Genomic DNA, 22434 nt, shown 5'->3' with positions numbered 1-22434 from the left:
GCTCCTCCTGCCTCCTTCTCAGGCCTTGTGACATCACAAATCTGACATTTCACAATCAGGACCGTTCTGAGACATGCTAACATAGATCTGCCCATAAACTGAGAAAGACACAATGGTCAGAAATAGGACTTTGTGAGGATAGAAGTTGCTGGTGGGACACCAAGAAAATACATAAAAATTGGAAAAATGAAAATTCATGGTGTAGGCCCTTTAAAGAAGATTCCGATAGCTGTGAAACACTCCCACTAGTCCAAGGAGGAACTGTCACCTTGAATTATTTTAATCTGCCACATGGTGGCACTGTGCAGGGATCTAAATTCAGTGGAGCTCACTTTTCCATTTAAAAATCAAATCTATCCACCTCTTTCCGCGGGAATTTACTGGAGATTTTTTTGCACCACACTTCCGGTTAACAGCAGACATACAAGCTCACGTCGCGTCGCAGGTGCAACCGTTGTGAGCTTGTAGATCACACTCGGCTGTGGCGCCGGAAGCTCCGTGCAACTTCTGCGCAATGCACTATGGGATGTTGGAAAGTTGTGGATAGCTATCGATATGTTCTCCAAGAGGTCAGTGCTCTACTACTCACAGAGAAAGCCTTTGAAGTCCTCAGGACAGCCATGGTCGGGCCAGTCCGTGTACTGCAGGTGCCAGACAGTCCTCTCTTGGCCAGTCAGAAGGTGTTTTATCTTCAGCCCTGTGGTGGCGTAGCAACCCGAGTCCGTCCGAAACCGCGTGGTGATCTTAAAGCGTCCATATGTCACAGTGTTGTGTCGTGAGCCAAGGCGGGGCCAGTATCGGAAGCTCTTCTCTCGCCCTCCCTCCTGGAGTGACAGGGGAAATGGTTAGAGGGTACACAGGTAATGAGGCACACAAGCATCTAAATCGGTGGTTCTCAACCTGTGGGTCCCCACATTATTTGTGGGGGTCCCCAGATGATTAACTGAATGTGCAACATTGTTTTCTCACTCAACAGTAAACAAACCAATATAAAGTTTGAGTGTATAGACAAAGAGTACATGCATATTTCTAAATTGACAATTTAAGGACTTTTTAATACCTCTAAAATGGCAAATTAAACATTGGCCAAATTGTGAAAATTTCACAATAGAACAGTGTTATAAAAAATGTAATGCCTCAACTCTTAGTGCTCTTCAGGGTGGGGAGACCCCAGTTAAAATATGATTATTTTGGGGGTCACAGCCTGAAAAGGTTGAGAACCACCGATAAGTAAATAACGAGTTACAAAGCCACAAGCCCTTTCTCATCATTAATGTGACAGGAACAGGAACCCACCTCTTCAGCGGTAACCATGGCAATGATGGAGACACCCTGTTCCCATACCATCTGCCAGAAGTCCTGACAGGTGTTGGACATGGGGCCCTGTGAGGCGATGTAACTCCACTCATGTCCACCCACTGTTACCTACGTCACATTAGGAAGAGAGTGTTAAAACAGTTCTGATGCACAATTTAAAATGGACGGTGTCGCACAAAAATAGCTACAAGTCGATCTTACAGCTCAGTTGTGAGTGTATATACACTATACATATAATATCACTAATAGTTATATCAGTGGCAAGTAAGGATAGGTAAGGAGAAATCATGAAATGTCCCTTTTCTGTTTGAGAATCACCACAGGTGTTCTTACCTGTGATTTTTATCTTAATGGAATTGTGCATCTCACTGATTGGAACCTACATTCCAGTTTATAAAGGATACAATGATTGCATGCAACACTGAGCCCATTTGAAATGAACATTTACAATGAAGATCGAATCATTAAACAGCCCTTTTCTCTCCGACAGGAAGCAGCCAAGCAGTTCATTTGACCAGAAACACAGCATGCTACTTGTCATTATTTCAAAATGGACCAATGGCTTACAGACATGCAAACAAACCAGGAGTGAAAAGGGTGACAACAAGACATCGAAAATGTTATTTCCCTATACTGTCTTCCTGTGAATGTGTATGTTAATCAATGTCACTATGAAGCCAGACATCCATGCTGGCATATGTCTTTTGACAATAGCAAATAATAGACCAGATAAATTAACACTTTATTATAGAATTATTTTTTCTGGACATTGTCATTTAAAATGTAAAAAGTGATCTTACCCTTTTCTCCCCTGCCATATAATCAGCATTAGCATAAACTTTAGGCCAGGGGTATGCAACTTTAGGCACAGGTAGGGGAGGGTGATCACTGGCACACAGGCATAAGTGTGAGAGAGACTTTTTTTTTTTTTAAATGAAATATTCTGAAAAAGGTTTAGTCAGTTAAATTAATTCCCCTCACATCTGTATGCAAATTACATCCGGCACTGTTATGTGTTTTAGAGATCGTAGAGGAACGAATAGTGGAATCGTCTCAATGGCCTGCCTAATGAGATTAAACTTGGACAGCTAGGAGTCGGATGCAGGCCTACTGCTAGCAAAGGACGGCTTTCTATGACTCCTGCCGCTGTTATATTAACAAACTGAGCCCGGGTGACGGATTGGTTTTTCAGCAGCAAAGTATTTTCTTCCATAGCCTGAGTAATTATCCATGCAATTACAAAGGTATGCATCAGTGAGCAAACCTGGTGAAGCCCCGAGGCAAAACAATGTATTGACTGTAGCTTGAAAGAAATATCAAAGGCCATATATGCACATAGTTTAGTGGCTACACAATCTACTTGTTATTAACTCATTGACTGCTCTATCACGAGTTTCTCTAGTTATTCCCGTTGTCTTTGACAGCCATTTTTAAAATGCAGCGAATGAGTTAACAGCATGCAAGCATGCACTGTATGTGCATCTTACTCTGATGTGGGAAGCGTTGATGTAGCCTGTGTTGTTCTCCTTAGTGGGAACCAGCTCCACCCGGGTGTCGTCGTAAGGCAGGACGTCCTGGAATCGGTTCCTCTCACCGCTCTCGGGCAGCCCGGCGATGGTGCAGTCCCCCGACGGACGGCGCTTGGGGATCTGCTCGTACTCTGTAAACACCATGCCTTGCTCCATGCGCTGCTCCAGCACCTTACACTGATAAGCGCATACAATGAAACAATGGCACATACAAATCAGAGCCCTCTCGGGGGAAGGAAACACTGCCAGCGAGCAGGAAAGACTGAGTTTGGAAAAAGCAAAGCTTTCACCAATTTCTCACCCAAAGTGATGTGGTGGTGTGTGTGCTCAAGATGTATAGCTTCTTTGCAATAACAAAAGTAAAATTCTACTTTTGTCTATCAAAAGTACAAAGAATCAAGACCAACAAGGCTAACCAGTTCAGCTGCGTTTAAAACACAACAGCATCAAGAGTGATTCTTTACGTATCATTCACAACAAAACCTCAGACACCAAAGCAATGTTCACATGAATGAAAGCTCAAATACTTTAAATACTCAATGCAAGTTAATTTACAATTCGGCATGATAATGCAAAGAATAAGACAAATGCATGTAGGTTTTAAAACTCACAGCTAGCCTACATTAACTGTTAAAACAAACATCTCTTTGCAAACATTTATTTCTGAACAAGGAAGCAATGAAAAACCAGCAGCCCTGATGTAGATCTAGTTTCAACGGGAACTTACCCTCTCGTCGTTGGAAGCCTTTTCTGGCTCATCCTTGCCCTCGTCCTGCATTGGCAGCCTGGACAGCGTCAGGCCGTTGAGGGCTGCCACCTTCAAAGGGCCCATCTTCTTCACCTCTGACCTGGCTCCTTTCTTCATGCCCTGGCGGGAGAAACACAGGGGGACGAAGAAAACACAGTGGGATGAGGGGACAGACTGAGAATGACACCCGGAGAGGGAAGGAGTCTGTGGGTAGGAACATACAGCAAGGACAGCCCAGTCTCGCTGGGTGATGGAATGTCACCCGTCCAGTTTTCTGAAGCAGCCCAATGACATTCCTTCACGATGCAGGTGTGCCATGTGTCAAAACACTCTTGTTGTTGACGTCACTCTGCATTGCATGGAGAAATGCATACTGGGTAATTCCAGGTGCTGAATGACGTCAACAAGTGTCGATGGGGGGGGGGGAGAAGCTTGAGTGCCAAACACGCTGCTAACCGAAAGTGGGAGTTCTTTGTTGATTTAAACTTTTTTCTATTGGTTACAGGTGTTTCAGTGTAATTAAGATAGCGTAGGCCAGCAGAGTGGAACGCAGCAGTATGTGTGTACGTGACTGAAAATCGTCCTTGTATTTTAAAATGTTATCAGATCAAGTGACGCCTCCATTGCCAATACATTACTGTAATAGTGTGTAAATCACCTGCTGATAAGATCTACTCTACCTACTGTAGCACATTGCAAAATCATTACTCATTCAGGCTTCACTAGTTGAAATGGATATATAATGCTGCACTAGTGTGGTATGCAGAGGTGACATTTCGTTGTAAAAAGGGCATTGCTGATAAAAGGTTTAGTACCACTTGGCTTGACAAAGCATGCAGATGTGTAAATGTATACATTAATATATAAAATGTATATTTTATGTCAAGTAACAAATAGGATATCTGTGATTAAAACTGCAATCTATAACTTTTATGTCTTATCCAGGCAGTGTTGGGAAAGTTCACTTTAAAAACAAACTAGTTCAAGTTCAAGTTCAGAACTTCAAAAATGAACTAGTTCATTTTTAGTTCATAATTCCCCATTATGAACTAAAGTTCATGGTTCCCCAAAATGAACTACATAGTTCTTTTTTAGTTCTTTTTTTTAACCATATTTTTTTTATACTTTTGGCTATTCAAAAAAAGAAAAATAAATATATATAAAGGTCTATATATATATAAATGTTTAGACGTTGCTGCATGCTATTATTTGTCAAAATTATTGACTCAGCCCATATAGAACCACACACAGCAATAATTTCATCCAACTTAACATTGAGGTGCCCACAATATTTATGTGCCCACTGCCTAGTTCCCAGTCTTCCTGCACCCTTATTGTGAAGGGCTGAATGTAATAACCATGTTATTGTCTCATTGTGTGAAATATCATAATATTCAAAACAAATATTTGACTCCAATTGATTCCCCACACAGTATTGACTTGATATAGCAATAAAAAAATATATATATTACACAGCAGTTGTGGGAAAACTAAGACATTGTTCAAAAAACACAATTCCGATTTTGGTCATTTTGGAAATAGGGCAAAACATATATTTTTCTTCAATCTACTGTCTTGACACTCTAACCAAAATTGTTCTATAAACCATAATCTACAAATTGGAAGTGAAAGAAACTTTAACACACATTTGAAATGAAAACAAAAAATTACATGTACAAGGAACCCCACTAGAAAAAAAACAAAAAATTACATGTACAAGGAACCCCACTAGAAGGCAGACGTTTCTAAACCGTGCACAGCATGTTTCCGCGTTGGTTAAAATAGCTGATCTACAAGCTCACGTTGTCTCGTGGATGCGACGCGTTGTGAGCTTGCAGATCAGCTATTTTCGCCGTGCAACACACATAGGACAAAGTATAGTCAGTCAGGCTTGCGAGACGAGGAGGAGATTCACAGTGCAGCAGCAGAGTGCAGACAGCACCGCATATCGGAACGTTCACGAGATGCAGTAGGCACTGCTGCGTGCTGCTGCGTGCAGTGCCTACTATTGGAGCATGTGAATGAAAAGAGAGACGAGAGGAGCAGAGGACAGACGACCGCGGAGGCGCGGACCGCCGCATGAACGGCCGACGAACGCCGACGAACGTCGTTCACGGGCGTCAGAATGACCGCGTTCGACAATATCGTTCATCAAGCGAAAACAATTACGTTCAGTTCACGTTCGCCCAAAATATGAACGTGTTCATGAACGATCGTTCTTTGAACGCGTTCGGGTACAACACTGTATCCAGGATTCGAACCTGGGTCACCCGGATGAGAGATCCAATTTCTACCGCTCAACCAAAAGGCAATGCCTAGATAGCTAGAATATCTGATGCCTAGATACCTAGAATATCTGTCTAGGTGAGAAATTGTGCCTGTGAGCTTCAAACAATACTACTTGCTAACCAGTAGACAGTTTGAATCTGAAACGGAAGCTTGTATTTTTGTGAACCGTGAACCGTTTTTACCGTGCCATCGCCTGAGGGGATGGGACCCATCCCTTCAGGCGATGCGATGGCACGGTAAAATCGACTCACGTGGTGCGCAGTGTTGTTTGTAGTATACAGGCGCACGCAGAGAGAGAGATGGCCAGTCGGCCACTGTGCAGAATGTTTGTTAACAAGTTGCTCATTATTCTAACCTAACCTATAATATTTCAGTTAAAAATGTTGGTGTGCTGATTATGTTTACAATGAGTAATACAGTCTGGATGTCATCTTGAATGAGATTACAAACAGAGTAGCTTTGTAATTAAAATCAGCTGTGTTTGGAGGAACGTAAGGCAATGGGAATCAAACAGGTGAATGTAATCAAGGTTGATTTATATTCACAAATCCTTGCTGTCATACAGCACGTTTTCGTTCACAGGAAGTAATTAAGATTGGCTTTTTAGCGACTTTTGATATATATATTAAAAAAATAATAATATATATATATATATATATATATATATATATATATATATATATATATGTTTTGGTATCTAGTGTCAGTTATGCCTATATGATGACCAGGGATATGCTCGAAAAGTGTGAAAACCACATTTTTCATTTCGCTAGGTCTTAAAATTCTCAATGTTAGAATAGTGAGACCACCTCCAACCACTGCAGATGTGCTAGTTATATTGTATTAAACATATAGAGAATGGTTGAAATAACATTGCATCCAGTTCATTCATTCATTAGAACTGCAGCTTTAAGAGGATATGTGGAGCAGGACTCACCGGAGGAGGCAAGCCCTCCACAGTCTTCTTCCCAGCAGGCACGTCAGAAATGGGTCTCTTCTTGAAGTCTTTCTTAGTCTTCTGCTTGGCCTGACCACTCAGGTCTCCCTCTGACACACAGGGCATCCTGGGCTGTCGCAGGTCTGACAACAGGTACAGTGGCTCAACTTCCTGAATGAGAGGGTGGGGCTGATAAGCCAAGGAACCCGTTATGGAGGGGTCGAGGGAGGAGCCGATGGGGTATGCGGGCGGAGGTTCCATAGGAGTGTGTTGCTGGTGCGTCAGGGAGGACAGCGAGGTCAAACTGTGGTGCTGCTGCTGGTCAGGGAGGATGGCCGCGATGGCGTCCTGGGAAAGGGGAGTGTGGCGTCCGCTGTCATCCTCAAACTCTTCCTCTTCCCCACTGCTGTGGACCAGCATGGTGGCGTCCGACAGAGACTTCTTGTGTCCGTAGCGCACGTCCTCCTTGATGTCACCGCTTTCCTCCGTCTTGATGTGTTCCATGAAAACATTGAGCTGAGAGCCCTGAGAAGGACCACCGCGGAGCGCCGGGGGCGGGGTGGCGGTTTCAGCTGCAGAAGACGACACGGTCCTCTCCTTGACCCTCATCCCCTCTAGACTGTACGCCAAGCCGGCGATCTCGATGGAGTTGCGTTTCTGCGCGTGGTGGGGGTGTCTGTGCGGGGGTCCGGCGAGGAAGAGGGGCTCCGACACCTCCTGCAGGGAGTGGGCCACCGGCAGGCTGTCCTCCTGGAAGGTCTGGACAGAGTGGTGCACGCGCCGCGTGATGATGAGGTCAGGGTTGCTGCTGCTCACGTACAGGTGGCGCGACAGGTCCGGCGTGCTGTTGGCGGGCCGGGGGTGGGCGTAGGGGTAGGGGGGCGGTGGCCGGTACACCTGCGTCCTCATGATGTTGGGGGCCGGGTAGTCCTGTGCCTGTTGCAGCTGGACGTTGGTGAGTTCGGGGACGCTGACCGCCCCCACCACAGCCCTCCTCTCTGTGGGGTAAGGGTAGGGAGAGGGGCTGTGGAAGCTGGAGTTCAGGTGGAAGGGGTAGTGGTGGTGCTGGTGGTGCTGGGCACCTCCTCCGCCGCCGTGCTCACCCCGGATCTCCGGCTGGCTATACACGAGCGGGTCAGGCCTGCTGTAGGCATAGGAGTTGCCGATGTTTAGGTTCCTCATGGAGTGGCTCTGTCGGTGCTCGGCGGCTAGGACCATGCCGCCGCCCCCACGGTTCTTCTGCCGCATGACCGTCTCATAGTCGGGCGTGGCACGATACGAGGGCGGAATGAGGGCACTGTGGCGGTGGGAGGGGACGTAGTCGGGCCGCGTGATGTCGCTGCCCGTGATGGAGGGGTTGGAGGACATGGGGGAGGGCTGGAGGTAGTGCTGGGGGTTGGTGAGGGAGCTGGTGCTGTGGGCGCTGTAGACGCTGCCGTTGCGCAAGCGTCCTCCGCTGCCGTACTCCATGGGCGAGCGGTCCAGGCTGGTCTGGGAATGGTAGTAGTAGCCATTCTGATTGTTCATGTACAGGTTGTCTGTGGGACCACAGCGTATCGTCAACACACAAGCATGACAACAGAATAGGGATGGGACAATAAGCGATATTATCGTTTATCATGATAAAAAACTATTGCGATAATCGTATCGTGGAGATTTAATTTATCGTGAAATCATCCTCCGTCATACACTGGGATCAATTCACCTTTTATTTGCTGAGCTGCATATCCGGTACCATTTAAACCCTCTATTGGTAAAACGTACTTATAATATACATACTTGATACAGTCTATTTTTTTTCAACTCTCTATTTGTCTTTGCCAAAAAATAGATGATCTACAAGCTCACAACAAGTCGCGAGCTTGTAGATCTGCTATTTTTGGCAAATGTTCCGCCCCAGGATAATGGATGTTTGGGGATATTTTGATTATCGCGATAATATCGTAAATCAAATTCTTGTCACAATAATCATGATATGAAATGTTCATATCGTCCCATCCCTAATGACAACAGAAGGAGGGACAAAATCATTTTGCAGCAAGTAATTCTCATCACATTCAAACTATTTCAAGTAAACACTTCCGAGTCAATTTGTATTGTTACCTTGTGACGATGTGTAGGGCTCGGTGAAATGGCCATTGTAGTGCATTTGAGGCGGGGGCATCATGTACGCCTGAGGCTTTGGCTGCAGCAACAACATCAAACAAGAGAAGGATTCAGTTAGCGCACACATGACCCTAATGCTGTCCAACAGCACGGAATTAAGCATAAATCTAATTGTGCGCTAGCTAGAACACTGTTATATGGCCCTTAGTGCGGCAGATGACGTTTGTCATGTGCTTGTGTTCCGCATGCCGCAGTTCAGCAGGCAAAGTGTGTGAGTGTGTCTGTGTTTAAAGCTGGGAATTACCAGAGACATTCTCGTAGAGGATCTCCTTCTGACCGGGTTCACAACAGTGGGCTGAGTTTGGCTGAAAGATTAAAATGCTGATAAGCAAATACACTAGAAAGAGCTGATCACATTTATATTGACAGACCCTCCCTGAAAAAAGGTTAAACCACTTAGTACCTGTTGTCAAAATAATTTCAAATTGTCGGAAATAGCCGATCTGCGACGTGTTGGGAGCTTGCTATTTTAAACTATAATGACATGCCAAAATAGGGATGAAACAGGTTGAGAGTGGTCAATGGCAGATGCAAACTGAATTACTGGGTGGTTCAATTCAAATCAATTTTCTGAATGCTTAAATACACAAACAGGGATTTATTTAACTAATTTGTCAAGACAGTTCTAACAGCCCAGTGAAAAAACTGCCAATATAATTGCCCCGTAATAAAGATTTGCTGTAAAAATGCATAGGCCCTATTGCTTGGATCGCATGGACACTAGAGGTCCCCAGGCTAAAGCTCTGTTTGGTTTGGAGAGCCAGTTTACTGGGGTGTGGCTAGCCTGTTGTTGGTTAGGTGAGGAAAGCATGGGACCCTGGCACTGGGTTGCTAGGCGTTAACTGTAGGCGGTGGCTGGTCGTGTTGCTCACCCCTTGTTAGAAGGCAGAGAGGGACGAGAGAGCATTGGAAAACGAGGAAAGGAAAGAGTGAGAATGGACTTCTGGGAGCCCTCAGAAGGCGTGGGGTCACACTCCTCTCTGAAGAGAGAGGAGGAGAGGGGTGAGGCTATTCCGACGTGGACACACACACACACACACACACACACACACACACATACACACATACATATCGACACTGTCGGGTAGAAACCTTGTATCTCCCAAGTTTCAAATGTGTAAGTTTTTCCGTAAAGTAAAGCCCTGCTTCATCATACAAGACTAGTGAAAATAGCAGATCTACAAGCACACAACGCCTCGTGGTGCGAGGCGTTGTGTGCTTGTAGATCGGCTATTTTCACTATTTTAAATCGTTTTAAAAATGATAAATACAAAAAACGAACGGTTTCCACCCGACAACGACGATATACATAGAGGAGGGCAAGAAACAAAGAGACAGGAACTAGACTAGACATGTCAACAGAAGCACACTTACAGGCTACTCTTGTTAATCTTATAAAACTTGTGCCTGGCCAGACACATCCGGCACACATATTTGGAGGTTTCCATGTCTTCCTGCACGGAGGGGAAAAGAAAGAAAGAAAACATCTCAAGTCATGAGGCATTCAGTACACTGGTGGTGCTTATCTACACAAGCAAAAGAACTGCTTCCCAGCGAATCCCCTCACATAAATCTACTGTATCTGGAATTTCAGCCAGTGGCATGTGGCTTTGTGACCGCTCATACACAACATACCTGGGCAACCACGTGCAGAAGCCCACACACACACAAGTTCAGACAAACCTGTGCGCACATTCACCCCACAGACACACACACACAGTTTGATGGCTACCTCCATCAGAGGGCCCATTTTAAGGATAGAGGAGCCTTATGGTTAATAGTTTTACCTGAGGGGACAGAGAAGCAAAATGACAGTGACAACAGTATATGGACTCACTGTCTGGAACTGAACGCTCTCCTCTTTGTTGGCCAGCTCCAGGGCGAAAAAGGACTTGTTATGACTCATGTTGTTGATTTCATTCCACCTACACACAGCCAATTAAAACACAGCAACAGACAGAGAAAGTTACATGAGGCAATGGTGGTCACATTTTTAACTAGAGAAGAAAAACCTCATAGCACTTTAAAGAGACTGTGGGAACAGAGTAACCGTATCAAAAATAAAAACCATATGTTTGTGGGAGCGTCCATATCAAATGCTTCTATTGTGCTACACTGCACAATGTCAGATGCAGTATGGTGTCGGACTGAGAAGGAACCACCACTGCCTTGAGGGAGACTTGACAGACACAATGCCCGCACACAGTCTTTAAGGTCTAGCGCGGTCTAATTGACTCACTTCCTCCAGGGCCAAATTCAGGTCTAGACAGCATTAGGTGACATTTCAGCTCATTCACAGATTGCAGGAGACAACCTCACCTAAGAATAGCCGTAGACCGTCCCACCAAACTCAATATGTGCTGACAGAGTCATTCAATCCAATATAATTACTGCCCAGGGCTAGGAAATGCCAGACAGGGCTTTAATTCAGGGGCTTCCTATTTAGAGGCAGATCATGTTGCAAGCATTCGGCTGCATTATTTTAGGAAAATGAATGAATAAAACAAACAGTCCACGGGTTTATTTCCAGGGTTTACCTAAATACAAGCGGTGGCCTGCCGTTTTTGTGCTTCACAAAGATCCCATCCAGACAAGCTCCCAGCATGATGTCAGTGCCTGTGCTGTCCTGTAAGGAGTGTACATTTAGAACAACCAATCAGGGGACAGAATTAAATGTTGGGGATCTTCAGATATGTAATCCCAACTTACATCTCAACCTCTCAACAACAACTTCTACGTGTCTTCTGCACTGTTCAGCATTGCTGTCCCATTGTTATGTACTAAATGTTGGGTTCCTGTGTTGCAAGCTGTGTGTTGTTGACATGTTTGGAAACAACATGCCAAGAGAAATTCTTGCTGTACTTTTTGAAATTAAGTCATTCTGCTGTCAAATGTAGTTGTTTGACAGTAGCATTAGTATATCTATTGTCACTTCTGCGCACATATCCTTGGCTGCACTTACCTTGGCTTGATAGCTCTCCTGGCCATAACCTTCCATCTTTTCCACCTCCTGCATGTACATCATCTCTGCCTCTGGGGCTGGAAGCCCCCTGAAACAGTAGAACCAATACCATGTCAACACCAATGATGCTACATACAGCAGAGGAGACAGAACACACTGTTAAATCACAATAAATATATCAGAGAGAGACACACTTATGCAATCCCTCAATGCCTTTATAATATATGTTATTGTCCCGTTGGTAAACGACAGCAACCATTTCTGAAACATGAAGATCATGACGAAACACTGTTCAACTCTTCACCTCTCACCTTCCTACCCCTAACCTGACACCTCTGCTCCCCTCCTCCCTGCCTGCGGCCGCAGCCAAACTATGCCAACTATTCCTGGCGATGTTCTGTGCTTGCATAGATCTTTCCATGGACTTGAGTAGCACTAACGCAGAACACATAGCCAACACATATGGGGAGGATGAATCCTTTAAAATCCTGCAGATAGGAATGGAATGGCACAAGGTGGAATGATGGGACACAGCTGCTTACGGACTATAGAAAAAGAGAGCGAGAGATGGAGGAAATGAGAGAGAGAGACACGAGAGAGAGTGCGAGAAAGAGAAAGAGAAAGAGAGAGAGAGCGAGAGAGACTGAGAGATATAGCTTAGTGCCAGGCTAGATCGAGCTTCATGCTTTTGGCCTAGTGTAAATCAAACTAGAAAGTAGGGGTGCAGGAAAAAATCGATTTGAATTCGAATTGGGTTTCTAACATGGTAAGATTCAGAATCGATTCTCATTTTCCAAAAATCGATTTTTTTAATAAAAAGAAAATTATGTTTATTTTTTATTTTTTTATGTTTTTTTTTATTTTTTATTAGATATTATGATTTGTTTGTACAAGTTAAAAGAATGTGTGCAAGCATGAATAAATCAGACATGTTGTCTTGGATTTACCTTTGTGTGTTTACATTATTGCAATAAGTTGATAAAACCTTTACAATTATAAAAGCCACGTAAATGTACTCTGCTTTCATGCCAGCAGACTGGAGTAGATCCTGATATCCTATTAATTGAATAGAGAATCGTTTTGAATCGAGAATCGTTTTTAAATCGGAAAATAATCGTTTCTGAATTTGAATCGTTTGGATTTGAAAGAATCGAAAAAAATCGTGAATCGTGACCCCAAGAATCGATTCTGAATCGAATCGTGGGATACCCAAAGATTCGCAGCCCTACTAGAAAGACAGGCTTATATACGGCCGACTAACTGAGACCAGATGATGAGCGTGCACCATGGATGGGCAGAAGAGATGGATGGATTGAGGCTGGGCTCAATTAGAGGGAGTGCGTCAGCCTCTGTGAGAAGTGGTTGTTTGTCAGCGCAGGGAATGAAAGGCATGCCTGCGAGTCCCCCAGATGGAGAACATGTGGAGTTGGACTTTGAAACATCATTCCTCACCTGTAGTTCTGGTAGAGAAGAGCCACCTTTTGAGTGGCCTCCTCCAGGACTCGCTCATCCTGGATCCAGCCCTGGGCAGACAGAAAGAAAGGTTAAATATATCAGTGTGACATCTCCATAAGGCAGCGGATACATCCATGATCAGATGTCATTAACAATCCCCCATTCCAGAATGCATGGATTAAAGCTAAATCAAATCTCAGAACAGAAACATTGTAGAAGTCCCAATCTGTGATTTGTGAAACAGCGTGAAAGGATTCCCCCTTACTATTGTTTTGAGTACCAAACAATTAGCACAATATGATCTTTACGTTTTATCAGCTACCAAACATGTAATATCTACTATAGAGCTTGACTTTATCAGTCATGTTATTTAGGGTTGTGCCTGATTTATACTGTACTTGTATACATGCCATGTAAATTTGTAATGCACTGAAAATAGCTGATCTACAAGCTCACAACGCACCACAGCACGATACGTTGTGAGCTTGTAAAGTAAGCCTTGCCGAGCCATGAGGCCCATAGGAAAGGATCTCCCGATTCTGTAGCGTGAGGCAGCTTGATGTATAACTGCAACCCCTGGACATGACACTAGTATGTCTTTGAGATGACCAACCTCAGGGAGGACACTAACCACAAAGTCACTGAGCTGGTTGTGAACTTGTAGATTGACAATATGCAGTGTGCGACACCGGCGCGCAAACAAGTAAAATTATCCTTTAGTTTAGAGAAAGACATGTTGACTCTATGGAATCCAAATGGAGAGAGGGCGAGATCATTTAGCGACCTACAACCGGGTCGCGACGTGGTCGGTAGTTTTCAGCGACCGGGTCGCTAAATCGACCGACTGGGACGGTAAAACCACCGACCGGGACGCTAGAACCACCGACCGGGACGCTAAAACCACCGACCGGGACGCTAAAACACCGACCGGGTCGCTAAATCGACCGACCGGGACGCTAAAACCACCGACCGGGACGCTAAAACCACCGACCGGGTCGCTAATTCCACCGACCGGGACGCTAATTCCACCGACCGGGACGCTAATCCAGCGACCGGGTAGGTAAATCCACCGACCGGTGGTCGCTTCCACTGACCACCGGGCTACTAACCCTAACCCTAACCCTAAACCTAACCTCAGTAACCTTACCTCAGTTAGGCTAACCTGCCACGCAACCTCCCGACCGGGTCGCTAAATCACTGACCGCGTCGCTAAATCACCGACCGCGCCGCTAAAGCGAGCGACCGGGTCGCTAAATCGACCGACTGGGGCGCAAAATCTTCCGACCGGGTCACTAGATGTACCAACCGGGTCGCTAAATCTACCGACCTAAAACTGCAGGCAGGTCGGTAGATTTAGCGACCGGGTCGGTCGATTTAGCGGCGCGGTCGGTGATTTAGCGACCCGGTCGCTCGATTTAGCGACCCGGTCGCTGAAAACTACCGACCACGTCGCGACCCGGTTGTAGGTCGCTAAATGATCTCGCTCCTACTGTCCAAATGACTGAAACCAGTCATGGCGACTGATAACTTTATCCATGAGAATGGTACCAGTGACAGGCAGCCATTTAAGGCAAAAAACCTATTGCTGCCCATACGTGTAAATTCTGGTTAACACCACCATTATTGATTATGTAATGTTATTGCATCTAATGATCTATATCCATGACTATGATCAAATATCCCTTGTGTGTTGCTGAGCATGAAACGAACATGAGGTAACTAAGCACTTACAATAGGGAACAGCACAAACTTCTGGAGGAACTCCTGAGAATCATATCGGTTGAAGTCTCCAAAGTCAGCTGATACAAAGAGACAAAAAAGAGAAACAAAATAAGTCAACAGGGCAAGAAATTGAACTAGCCGATGTAATGGATTATTAAAAATAACCTATTCTACTGGGATCGCCAACAGAAATCTCTCTCCACACACACACACACACACACACACACACACACACACACACACACACACACACACACACACACACACACACACACACACACACACACACACACACACACACACACACACACACACACACACACACACACACACACACATTTTTAATTGAAGAATCTTTGATATTTCATTTTTATTTTGATCATTTGATTAATGAATAATGTAATCACTAGGAAAATAATTGGTAATTGCAGCTCTGCAACAAATTCCAGTAAAACTATCATAGTACATATTCCTGTTTTTTGCATTTATCCTGGTCGCTGAAAAATGAGCCCAGTTCTGCAATTATAGTCCAAGTCAGGCAGACTGAGGCATGCAGGTACTTTAGAATGGCATGAGGTCTTTTTTTTTAAAGTTGCGGTGTATGATGACAAGACAGGCTAATTTTAGGAGAGGAGGGGACCCATTTGTTATGGAAGGGAATTGCTTCAGCGGCTGAAACCGTAGTGGTCTGAAAACCGCTCACAGCAATCACAGCAATGCAGCGTATGCCAGGCATCAGCTATACGCAAAAGCTACAACTACATTGCCTGGTCAGCCTGCTCCGGCCGGGCGGCCGGACAGACAGACAGAGACAGACAGACAGACAAAAAGTTGTCAAAGTTCATTAGTGAACCACTGAAATGAATTGGTAAGAATCTGGTGATATAAACCACGACACAGGGGTTATGATTCCATACTGCAATATAATGTGATATTGTTAAGTAAGGCGACAATCTTTGTTTATTTTTTTTAAAATGAAATTATAATCTAATTTTAGGAAAACTGTAATAGTATATACAGTAGAACACACCACCATGTGGATGCATACTTTTTTAAGAGATTTCGGAGACTTTTCTGACTTTATTAGAAGAGAAAGACAGGGAGAGAGAGATAGAGAGCGACAAGCAGCAAAGGTAGTCAGGCTCGGGAATCGAACCCACTACTCTCTGTCAGACTGCATTAAAGCCTAAGTGGTATGCGTCTTAACCACTCGGCTACAGGAACCCAGCATACTTTTTTAAGTTAACTTTTAACAATCAGAACAGAGGGATCTGTATTTATTAGTCCCTATAACATCCAACATACCACTAGTGTTTGGCAATCTGAGAAAAATAATTAATTAACATTGATTTGCCTACATCATGTAAAGCAATACAGTATCACACTAATATTCAAGTGCAGCATTCAGGTAGTATAGGCTTGAAACCGCAACAGAATGCTTTGGGAGCTTTGGAATAAGCTTCTTGGGAGCTTCCCACCAAGGCTGGCCATGACTGTAACAGTAAGTGATCTCAGTGGCTGCACTATGTTAACACCCAGCCCAGTTACTTGCACAGCCTGATATAACTTTGCCAGCAGCATCTGAGATTCTTATGGCTGGGCAAAAGCTGGAAGAGGAAATGTCAGGGAGAAAGCTCACACAAGGGCAGTTCACATTCACTCACACACCCTTGAACAAGTTTATAGGTTGGTTTGGATTCAATGGGACTTGTTAAGCGGTCCAATTAACTGACTCTTGGAAGAAAGTAAAAAGTAAAATAAATAAAACAAAGATAATTGGTTCAAGAGGGTTTAATGCCAATACAAATTTGAACACTCTGAAACTGACCTGAGGGTATGGAGCACTAAGAACTTGCGAAATTCCAACTTCAAATATTACAGTTGAAAGTTCACATTTTGTCTCTGTCTGTGCTTTGAGATCACATGACATGAGACAAAAGTTTGTGGTTGAGAAACAAATTCTCTTGCTCTGGTAGAGTGGAAAGTCAACAGTTTGAGAATCAATGGGTCTCAATCTGGAATTGACTACAGCCTAAACAACCAAAACATTGTGTTAACATTGTCCCATAGTCTGACCTGCTGCAAGTCTATCTTAACTCAAAGAATTCAGAATTGGGGTTCTTCCACCAAGTTTATTTTATTAGCCCAATATAGACAATTGACATTACCTTGCACTGCCAGGCCAGCCAAACGAATAGCTTGTTCTATTGAGCATGGGATCCTGCCCTCAAGAACATCCTTCTTCAACTGCAAATAATACTGATATCTGTGAAGATACAAAGAGGTTACTCAAGATTGGGAACAACCGAATAGGTCAACCCTGTTCAGCAGGTGTGAAGACATTACCGTCTGTCAAGTGTAAACAACATTCAGAGATAAATGATCTTAGGTATGGATTGAGAATGAAGGGCTCATTATGGTCGGGCTACTCAGAATCCATTTGCCAACACTGAGATGTTACTATAGTATGGAATGACAGGAATGGCAATTTAAAAAACAAGAACTGATGATTACTTACAAAAGATATGCGGCTGCCTGCAGTATGACTGGTACCAAAAGGTTATCTTCCCCTTTAAGCCCCTATTTGCTCAATTCCTACATTTATCTGACGGTTGTCAATTGCAAGCCTCACTATTATTATCATTTTTAATAAACATCAAATGAAAGCACAATGTTCCATCAGATTCATACTGACTCAGTATGTGACTTTAAGATTACATACTGTAACGAGTGTAAAAGAGCTCTTAAAAGCTCTTGAACGTAATTGGCTGCTCTAGGTAAAACACAGTTTTATGCAGGCTTATGGAGATTAGGCCCTCCTAACAATAGAATAAATACAAAAAAAGTAGAGCCCGCACACCAGCTTCAAAATATCACTTTTTTTAGTTCTGCTCACAATAGAACCATTATAGCATTTATTTATTTTTTAATCTGTGAATTTGCCCTTAGATTTCCTGATTATTTTAAAAGCAATTATATCAGACATGTACAAATCCATTACTGGTGACAGGATATTACTTCCATTGTCAGTATAATCCAAATAGCCTATCTTGAGTAATGTGATTTGCTGGCTGACTGAACATATGTCATCCGCATCTGCCACACTGTCTGGGTGTGTGTGTGTGTGTGTGTGTGTGTGTGTGTGTGTGTGTGTGTGTGTGTGTGTGTGCACATGCCCGTTTGTAGTCTAGGGTTACAATAGGCTTAATAAGGCTTAAATGACCTTGAATGCCTTATTTTTAAAAGAAAACCTGACATTACCCTGACATACAGTATATCTATGTATCCGCAAATATATACCTTTTAAACCTCTATAATGTTTTCTTTTTATTATTATATGTTATATTAAGCAGAACATTAATTGTAAAGGAGCTGGGTAATTTGTTTAATATTTTAAAATAATCCATATTCATACGTAAACTCAAGTGCTCCTGATCACAAGATTGTTAGTGGGATCTCACCTGGTGATCTCCTGCTGGAGTTGAGTGACACTGGGTAAATAAAACACAACTCCAAAGTAAACGGTGGGCTCCAGCCCATACTTGTCTAGCTGCTTCTTCAGGGGCTTCTCCAGGTCTATCCATCTCTGTTGGTTCTGCTTGTTGAAGTACCAAAGACTGAAGTATGTTATCTGTCAAGAGGAAAGACTAAAGGGTGAGACCTCAGACCTATAAGTCATGCTGTGATGAAGGAAACATTCTGGCTACAAGTAGTAAATCTAGCAGGCCGCTTTGGCTAAACTATTTGGGGCATACTAGAAGGAATGTTGGTTCAATATTCCAAATGTGCCCTAGAATGATTATACTGTAGCTGAAATGTATGATTACAAAAAACTAAAGACGTGCTCCTATTCAAAAGTTCTAAGCCCAATCAATCCTGAACGTGTACTTGAGTATTTTGCAGTCATACTGAAATTATATGAAGATGGAAAAAGCTCTAAGCAGGTATATTATCTTCTGCAGTATGCAGAGTATCAAACCATTCAAACTTCAGGAGAGTTACAGGCTGGTGCCACTCCCTGTGAACTGAAGTCTTGTGACTGCCTGGCTGTAACTCAGCAGAGGGCATCTGACAATGAACACTGGCTGGTAAGAGAAGTAACCTGGAGGCTTGTTTGTTGGGAGTAGAATGTGTCCACAAGATTTCCATTGTACGGTAACTACAAGTGCTTTCTCACCACAAATAAAAAATTATGACCCAACATTCCTGTGTAGATAAACCGTAGAGGCGGACATATAAAGTATACAGTACAGTTGGTATGCAATCAGCAATACTAACTACACACTGTATGTCAGGTCTGTTCTTTGTTATTACATAATTGTGTTATTACTGACTCAACTGTAACAGATCATGTATTGGTTCTTAACCACTATGAACCCTAGCATCTCTCTATTCTGCTGCAAACATTCAGCGAAAATAGCTGATCTACAAGCTCACAATGCATTGCATTATTGCAACGTGTTCTAAGTTGTAGATCGGCTATTTAGTGAAGAGATTTGGCGTAAAAAGGTGCACACCAAGTATAGAGGCCTGGGGACCCTGGTCAAATAAGAATATAGTGTTTAATAGCCTTGTACCACAACTGACAGATTCATTTGTATCACTTGTTACATTTGTAGACTTGGATTCCACCACTAAATATCTGGGGGATTTATCTGGAAAACAATGTTTAATGACTGTAGTCTTCCATAGATTTACAAATCCAAAATATAAAGTGCTCACCCTAAAGGCTAAAGCCATGGATGTTAGTGTTAGTGTTTAAGTATTTATTCCGTATGAGAGTGCAATGGCGCTCTTGTAGCAGGTGAAAGCCAGTATTGTATTACACTCGATGGAACGAGGAAATGCCAGTGACATTCGTGTATATACAGGATTAAAACATATTTTTATTGAACAATATGGAATATTATGGAAAAGAAGCGTCCCAATTTGGAGGAACTGGAACAACCGTGGCTTTAGGATAAGCACGTTATGGATTTGTACATGTATGAAAAATCGTATAAATCGATAAAAGTAATCTGTCATTCTTGGTCGAAGGCTTGTTTTTTTACAACAAGGGTTCATATTTTAGATTGTAATTAGAGAAAAGAAAAAGTGAGTGTTAAAATGTTTGCATTTGCTTCGTTCTATTGTTTTATCGTGTTTACCATGCTAAAATGTGGGGCATGCGTACGCATGGGGGCATGCGTAGAAGTGGCTAAATATGTCTTTTTAGACACAATAAGCCAGCAGTTTCTTTATTGCTATTTACAGTAACACTTCTATCCCCCATAAGTCACATCCAACCATGAAAGGTTGCATTGTATCTTGGGAAAGTGCTTATTCTGTGTAAAATATCTGTTTTCATCAGAACTGAATGAAAATAACTTTATACTTGACGTTCATGCACTTGAACCCTAGCATCCCTATTCTGGGGTTCACCAAAAATAGCAGATCTACAAGTAGATCTGCTAATTTTGGTGAAGAGAGTTGGGGTAGATGGAAAAAGAACTCAGTAAAACAGACCTGATTTGCACTGTACTTGATAAACATATAGGGGACTAAGTGGTTAAACTGAAGTGATATTGATGAATTCCAAACAAAGTATTCTGAGGCACCCCTGGACTGGCATCAAGGCACCCACTTTGGGAAACCATGGTAATAAAGCACCATGATGTGTCAGTAGCCCATCTCATGTTGCAGTCTAGACAAGACAAGACTGAAAAGGAGTTTGGGGTCATACGATATCATTCAGAAAACAAACTTATCCCTGCTGCAGAGGTTTGAAATAACATAATTCACACATCAATTTCAGTGAAAGCATGCCCTTCCATTATAGACTGAAATCCTTCTAAATTTAGGTAAAACACATGGTTGCACAAACAGTCCCTCCAGCATAAAAACTGAAGGTAATGCATTACAACTTGTACATCAGTAACTGTCCGACTGGACATCTTTTTAATGTTAAAAGCGTCTTCAAAAGTCTTAACCAAAGTGTGATTGAGTAAACCACGCTGTGCCTTATCCACAACTTTCCAACATCCCATCGTGCATTGCGCAGAAGGTGAGCGGCATTTCCGGCGTCGCAGCCGAGTGTGATCTACAAGCTCACAACGGTTGCATCTGCGACGCGAGCTTGTATGTCTGCTGTTAACCGGAAGTGTCCTGCAGATAATGCTACAGTAAAGTCTTGCAGAAACAGGTGGATACCCTCTTGCAAATGACACTGTGAGACATTGTGTCAGCATTGCACGTTTATACTAAGGAAAAAGGCATACTTTCTCACATCACCAACACTGCAGTACAGGATGATAGGGATCATGGGATGATAAACGTTATTATCGTTTATCGTGATAAAAACACTCACAATAATCGTGGAGATTTAAAATCATCCTCCGTGGCCATGCACTGGGATCAATTCACCTTTTATTTGTCAAGCTGTATACCCAGTACCATTTAAACCCTCTATGATTGGTAAACGGACCTGGAAATAACATACTTGATACAGTACTTTTTTCACTCTCTACCAAATATCTTTGCAAAAAAATAGACGATCTACAAGCTCACAACAACATATTGTTTGCTTGTAGATCTGCTATTTTTTGGCAAATGTTCTGCAAGAGGAAAATGGATGTTGGGGATATTGTGATTATCGCGATAATATCGTAAATCGCAAAGATGTTCATATCGTCCCATCCCTACAGGATGGCAAGCATTTGATCTGACACATACAGTATCGTGCAGCCTGCTTTGCATCTCCATTAGACAATAGACCTGTTAATTGAGTTGCAGCCTCTGGAACCCAGGCATTTGTTAATCGAGTTGTAAAAAGGAAGGAGGAAGAGAGAACCAGTGCGGGTCAGTTGGTAATGGAGAGGGTGAAAAAAGTACCATATCGTGCGGGTGATGTGGAGAAGCGGAACCTATTCAAACCTGATTCTCAACCACATTCTCCAGGTTATGACTGGCTCCAATAATTACATGTTTGTAAAGCCATCTACATAGTCTTTAGTCTCATTATGACCATTGTCCAAAGTGACCTGCCACATACAGCATGGTGTAATTTTTGGTGACAAACATTTAAGTTGTGTATTGGAAATGTCATAATTTGGAGGTTCGACATACGGTACATTGTAATTGTATGAATGTAAGCTAACAGAACCTCAATAAACAAATATATATATATATATATATATATATATATATATATATATATATATATATATATATATATATATATATATATATAAAACTGTTTTTACTTTAACCATTTGAATGCCAGCATCCTTATTCTGAGAACTCGAGCCAAGGATGGCGGACCTGCAGGCTC

General features: G+C 43.0%; 1 protein-coding gene across 1 annotated transcript in view; it reads right to left on the bottom strand.

Moving 5' to 3' along the window:
- Positions 1-22434, bottom strand: part of ptpn21 (protein tyrosine phosphatase non-receptor type 21) — a 29322-nt gene that overhangs the window by 5009 nt on the left and 1879 nt on the right. The window contains exons 3-17 of the mRNA XM_080751453.1: positions 18587-18756; positions 17294-17391; positions 15135-15202; positions 13401-13471; positions 11949-12036; positions 11524-11612; positions 10824-10911; positions 10361-10440; positions 9231-9291; positions 8924-9005; positions 6821-8358; positions 3574-3714; positions 2805-3023; positions 1297-1425; positions 590-824 (exon numbers count right to left, since the gene is read on the bottom strand). Of these exons, the coding sequence (XP_080607579.1) occupies positions 590-824; positions 1297-1425; positions 2805-3023; positions 3574-3714; positions 6821-8358; positions 8924-9005; positions 9231-9291; positions 10361-10440; positions 10824-10911; positions 11524-11612; positions 11949-12036; positions 13401-13471; positions 15135-15202; positions 17294-17391; positions 18587-18756 (3157 nt within the window). The remainder of the gene's footprint in view (positions 1-589; positions 825-1296; positions 1426-2804; positions 3024-3573; positions 3715-6820; positions 8359-8923; positions 9006-9230; positions 9292-10360; positions 10441-10823; positions 10912-11523; positions 11613-11948; positions 12037-13400; positions 13472-15134; positions 15203-17293; positions 17392-18586; positions 18757-22434) is intronic.

The sequence above is a fragment of the Nannobrachium achirus genome (genome assembly GCF_963921795.1).
Source record: "Nannobrachium achirus genome assembly, chromosome: 20".
Lineage (NCBI taxonomy): Eukaryota > Metazoa > Chordata > Actinopteri > Myctophiformes > Myctophidae > Nannobrachium > Nannobrachium achirus.
Note: the sequence above shows the minus strand (reverse complement) of the source record. Positions and strands in the feature narration are given on the sequence as shown.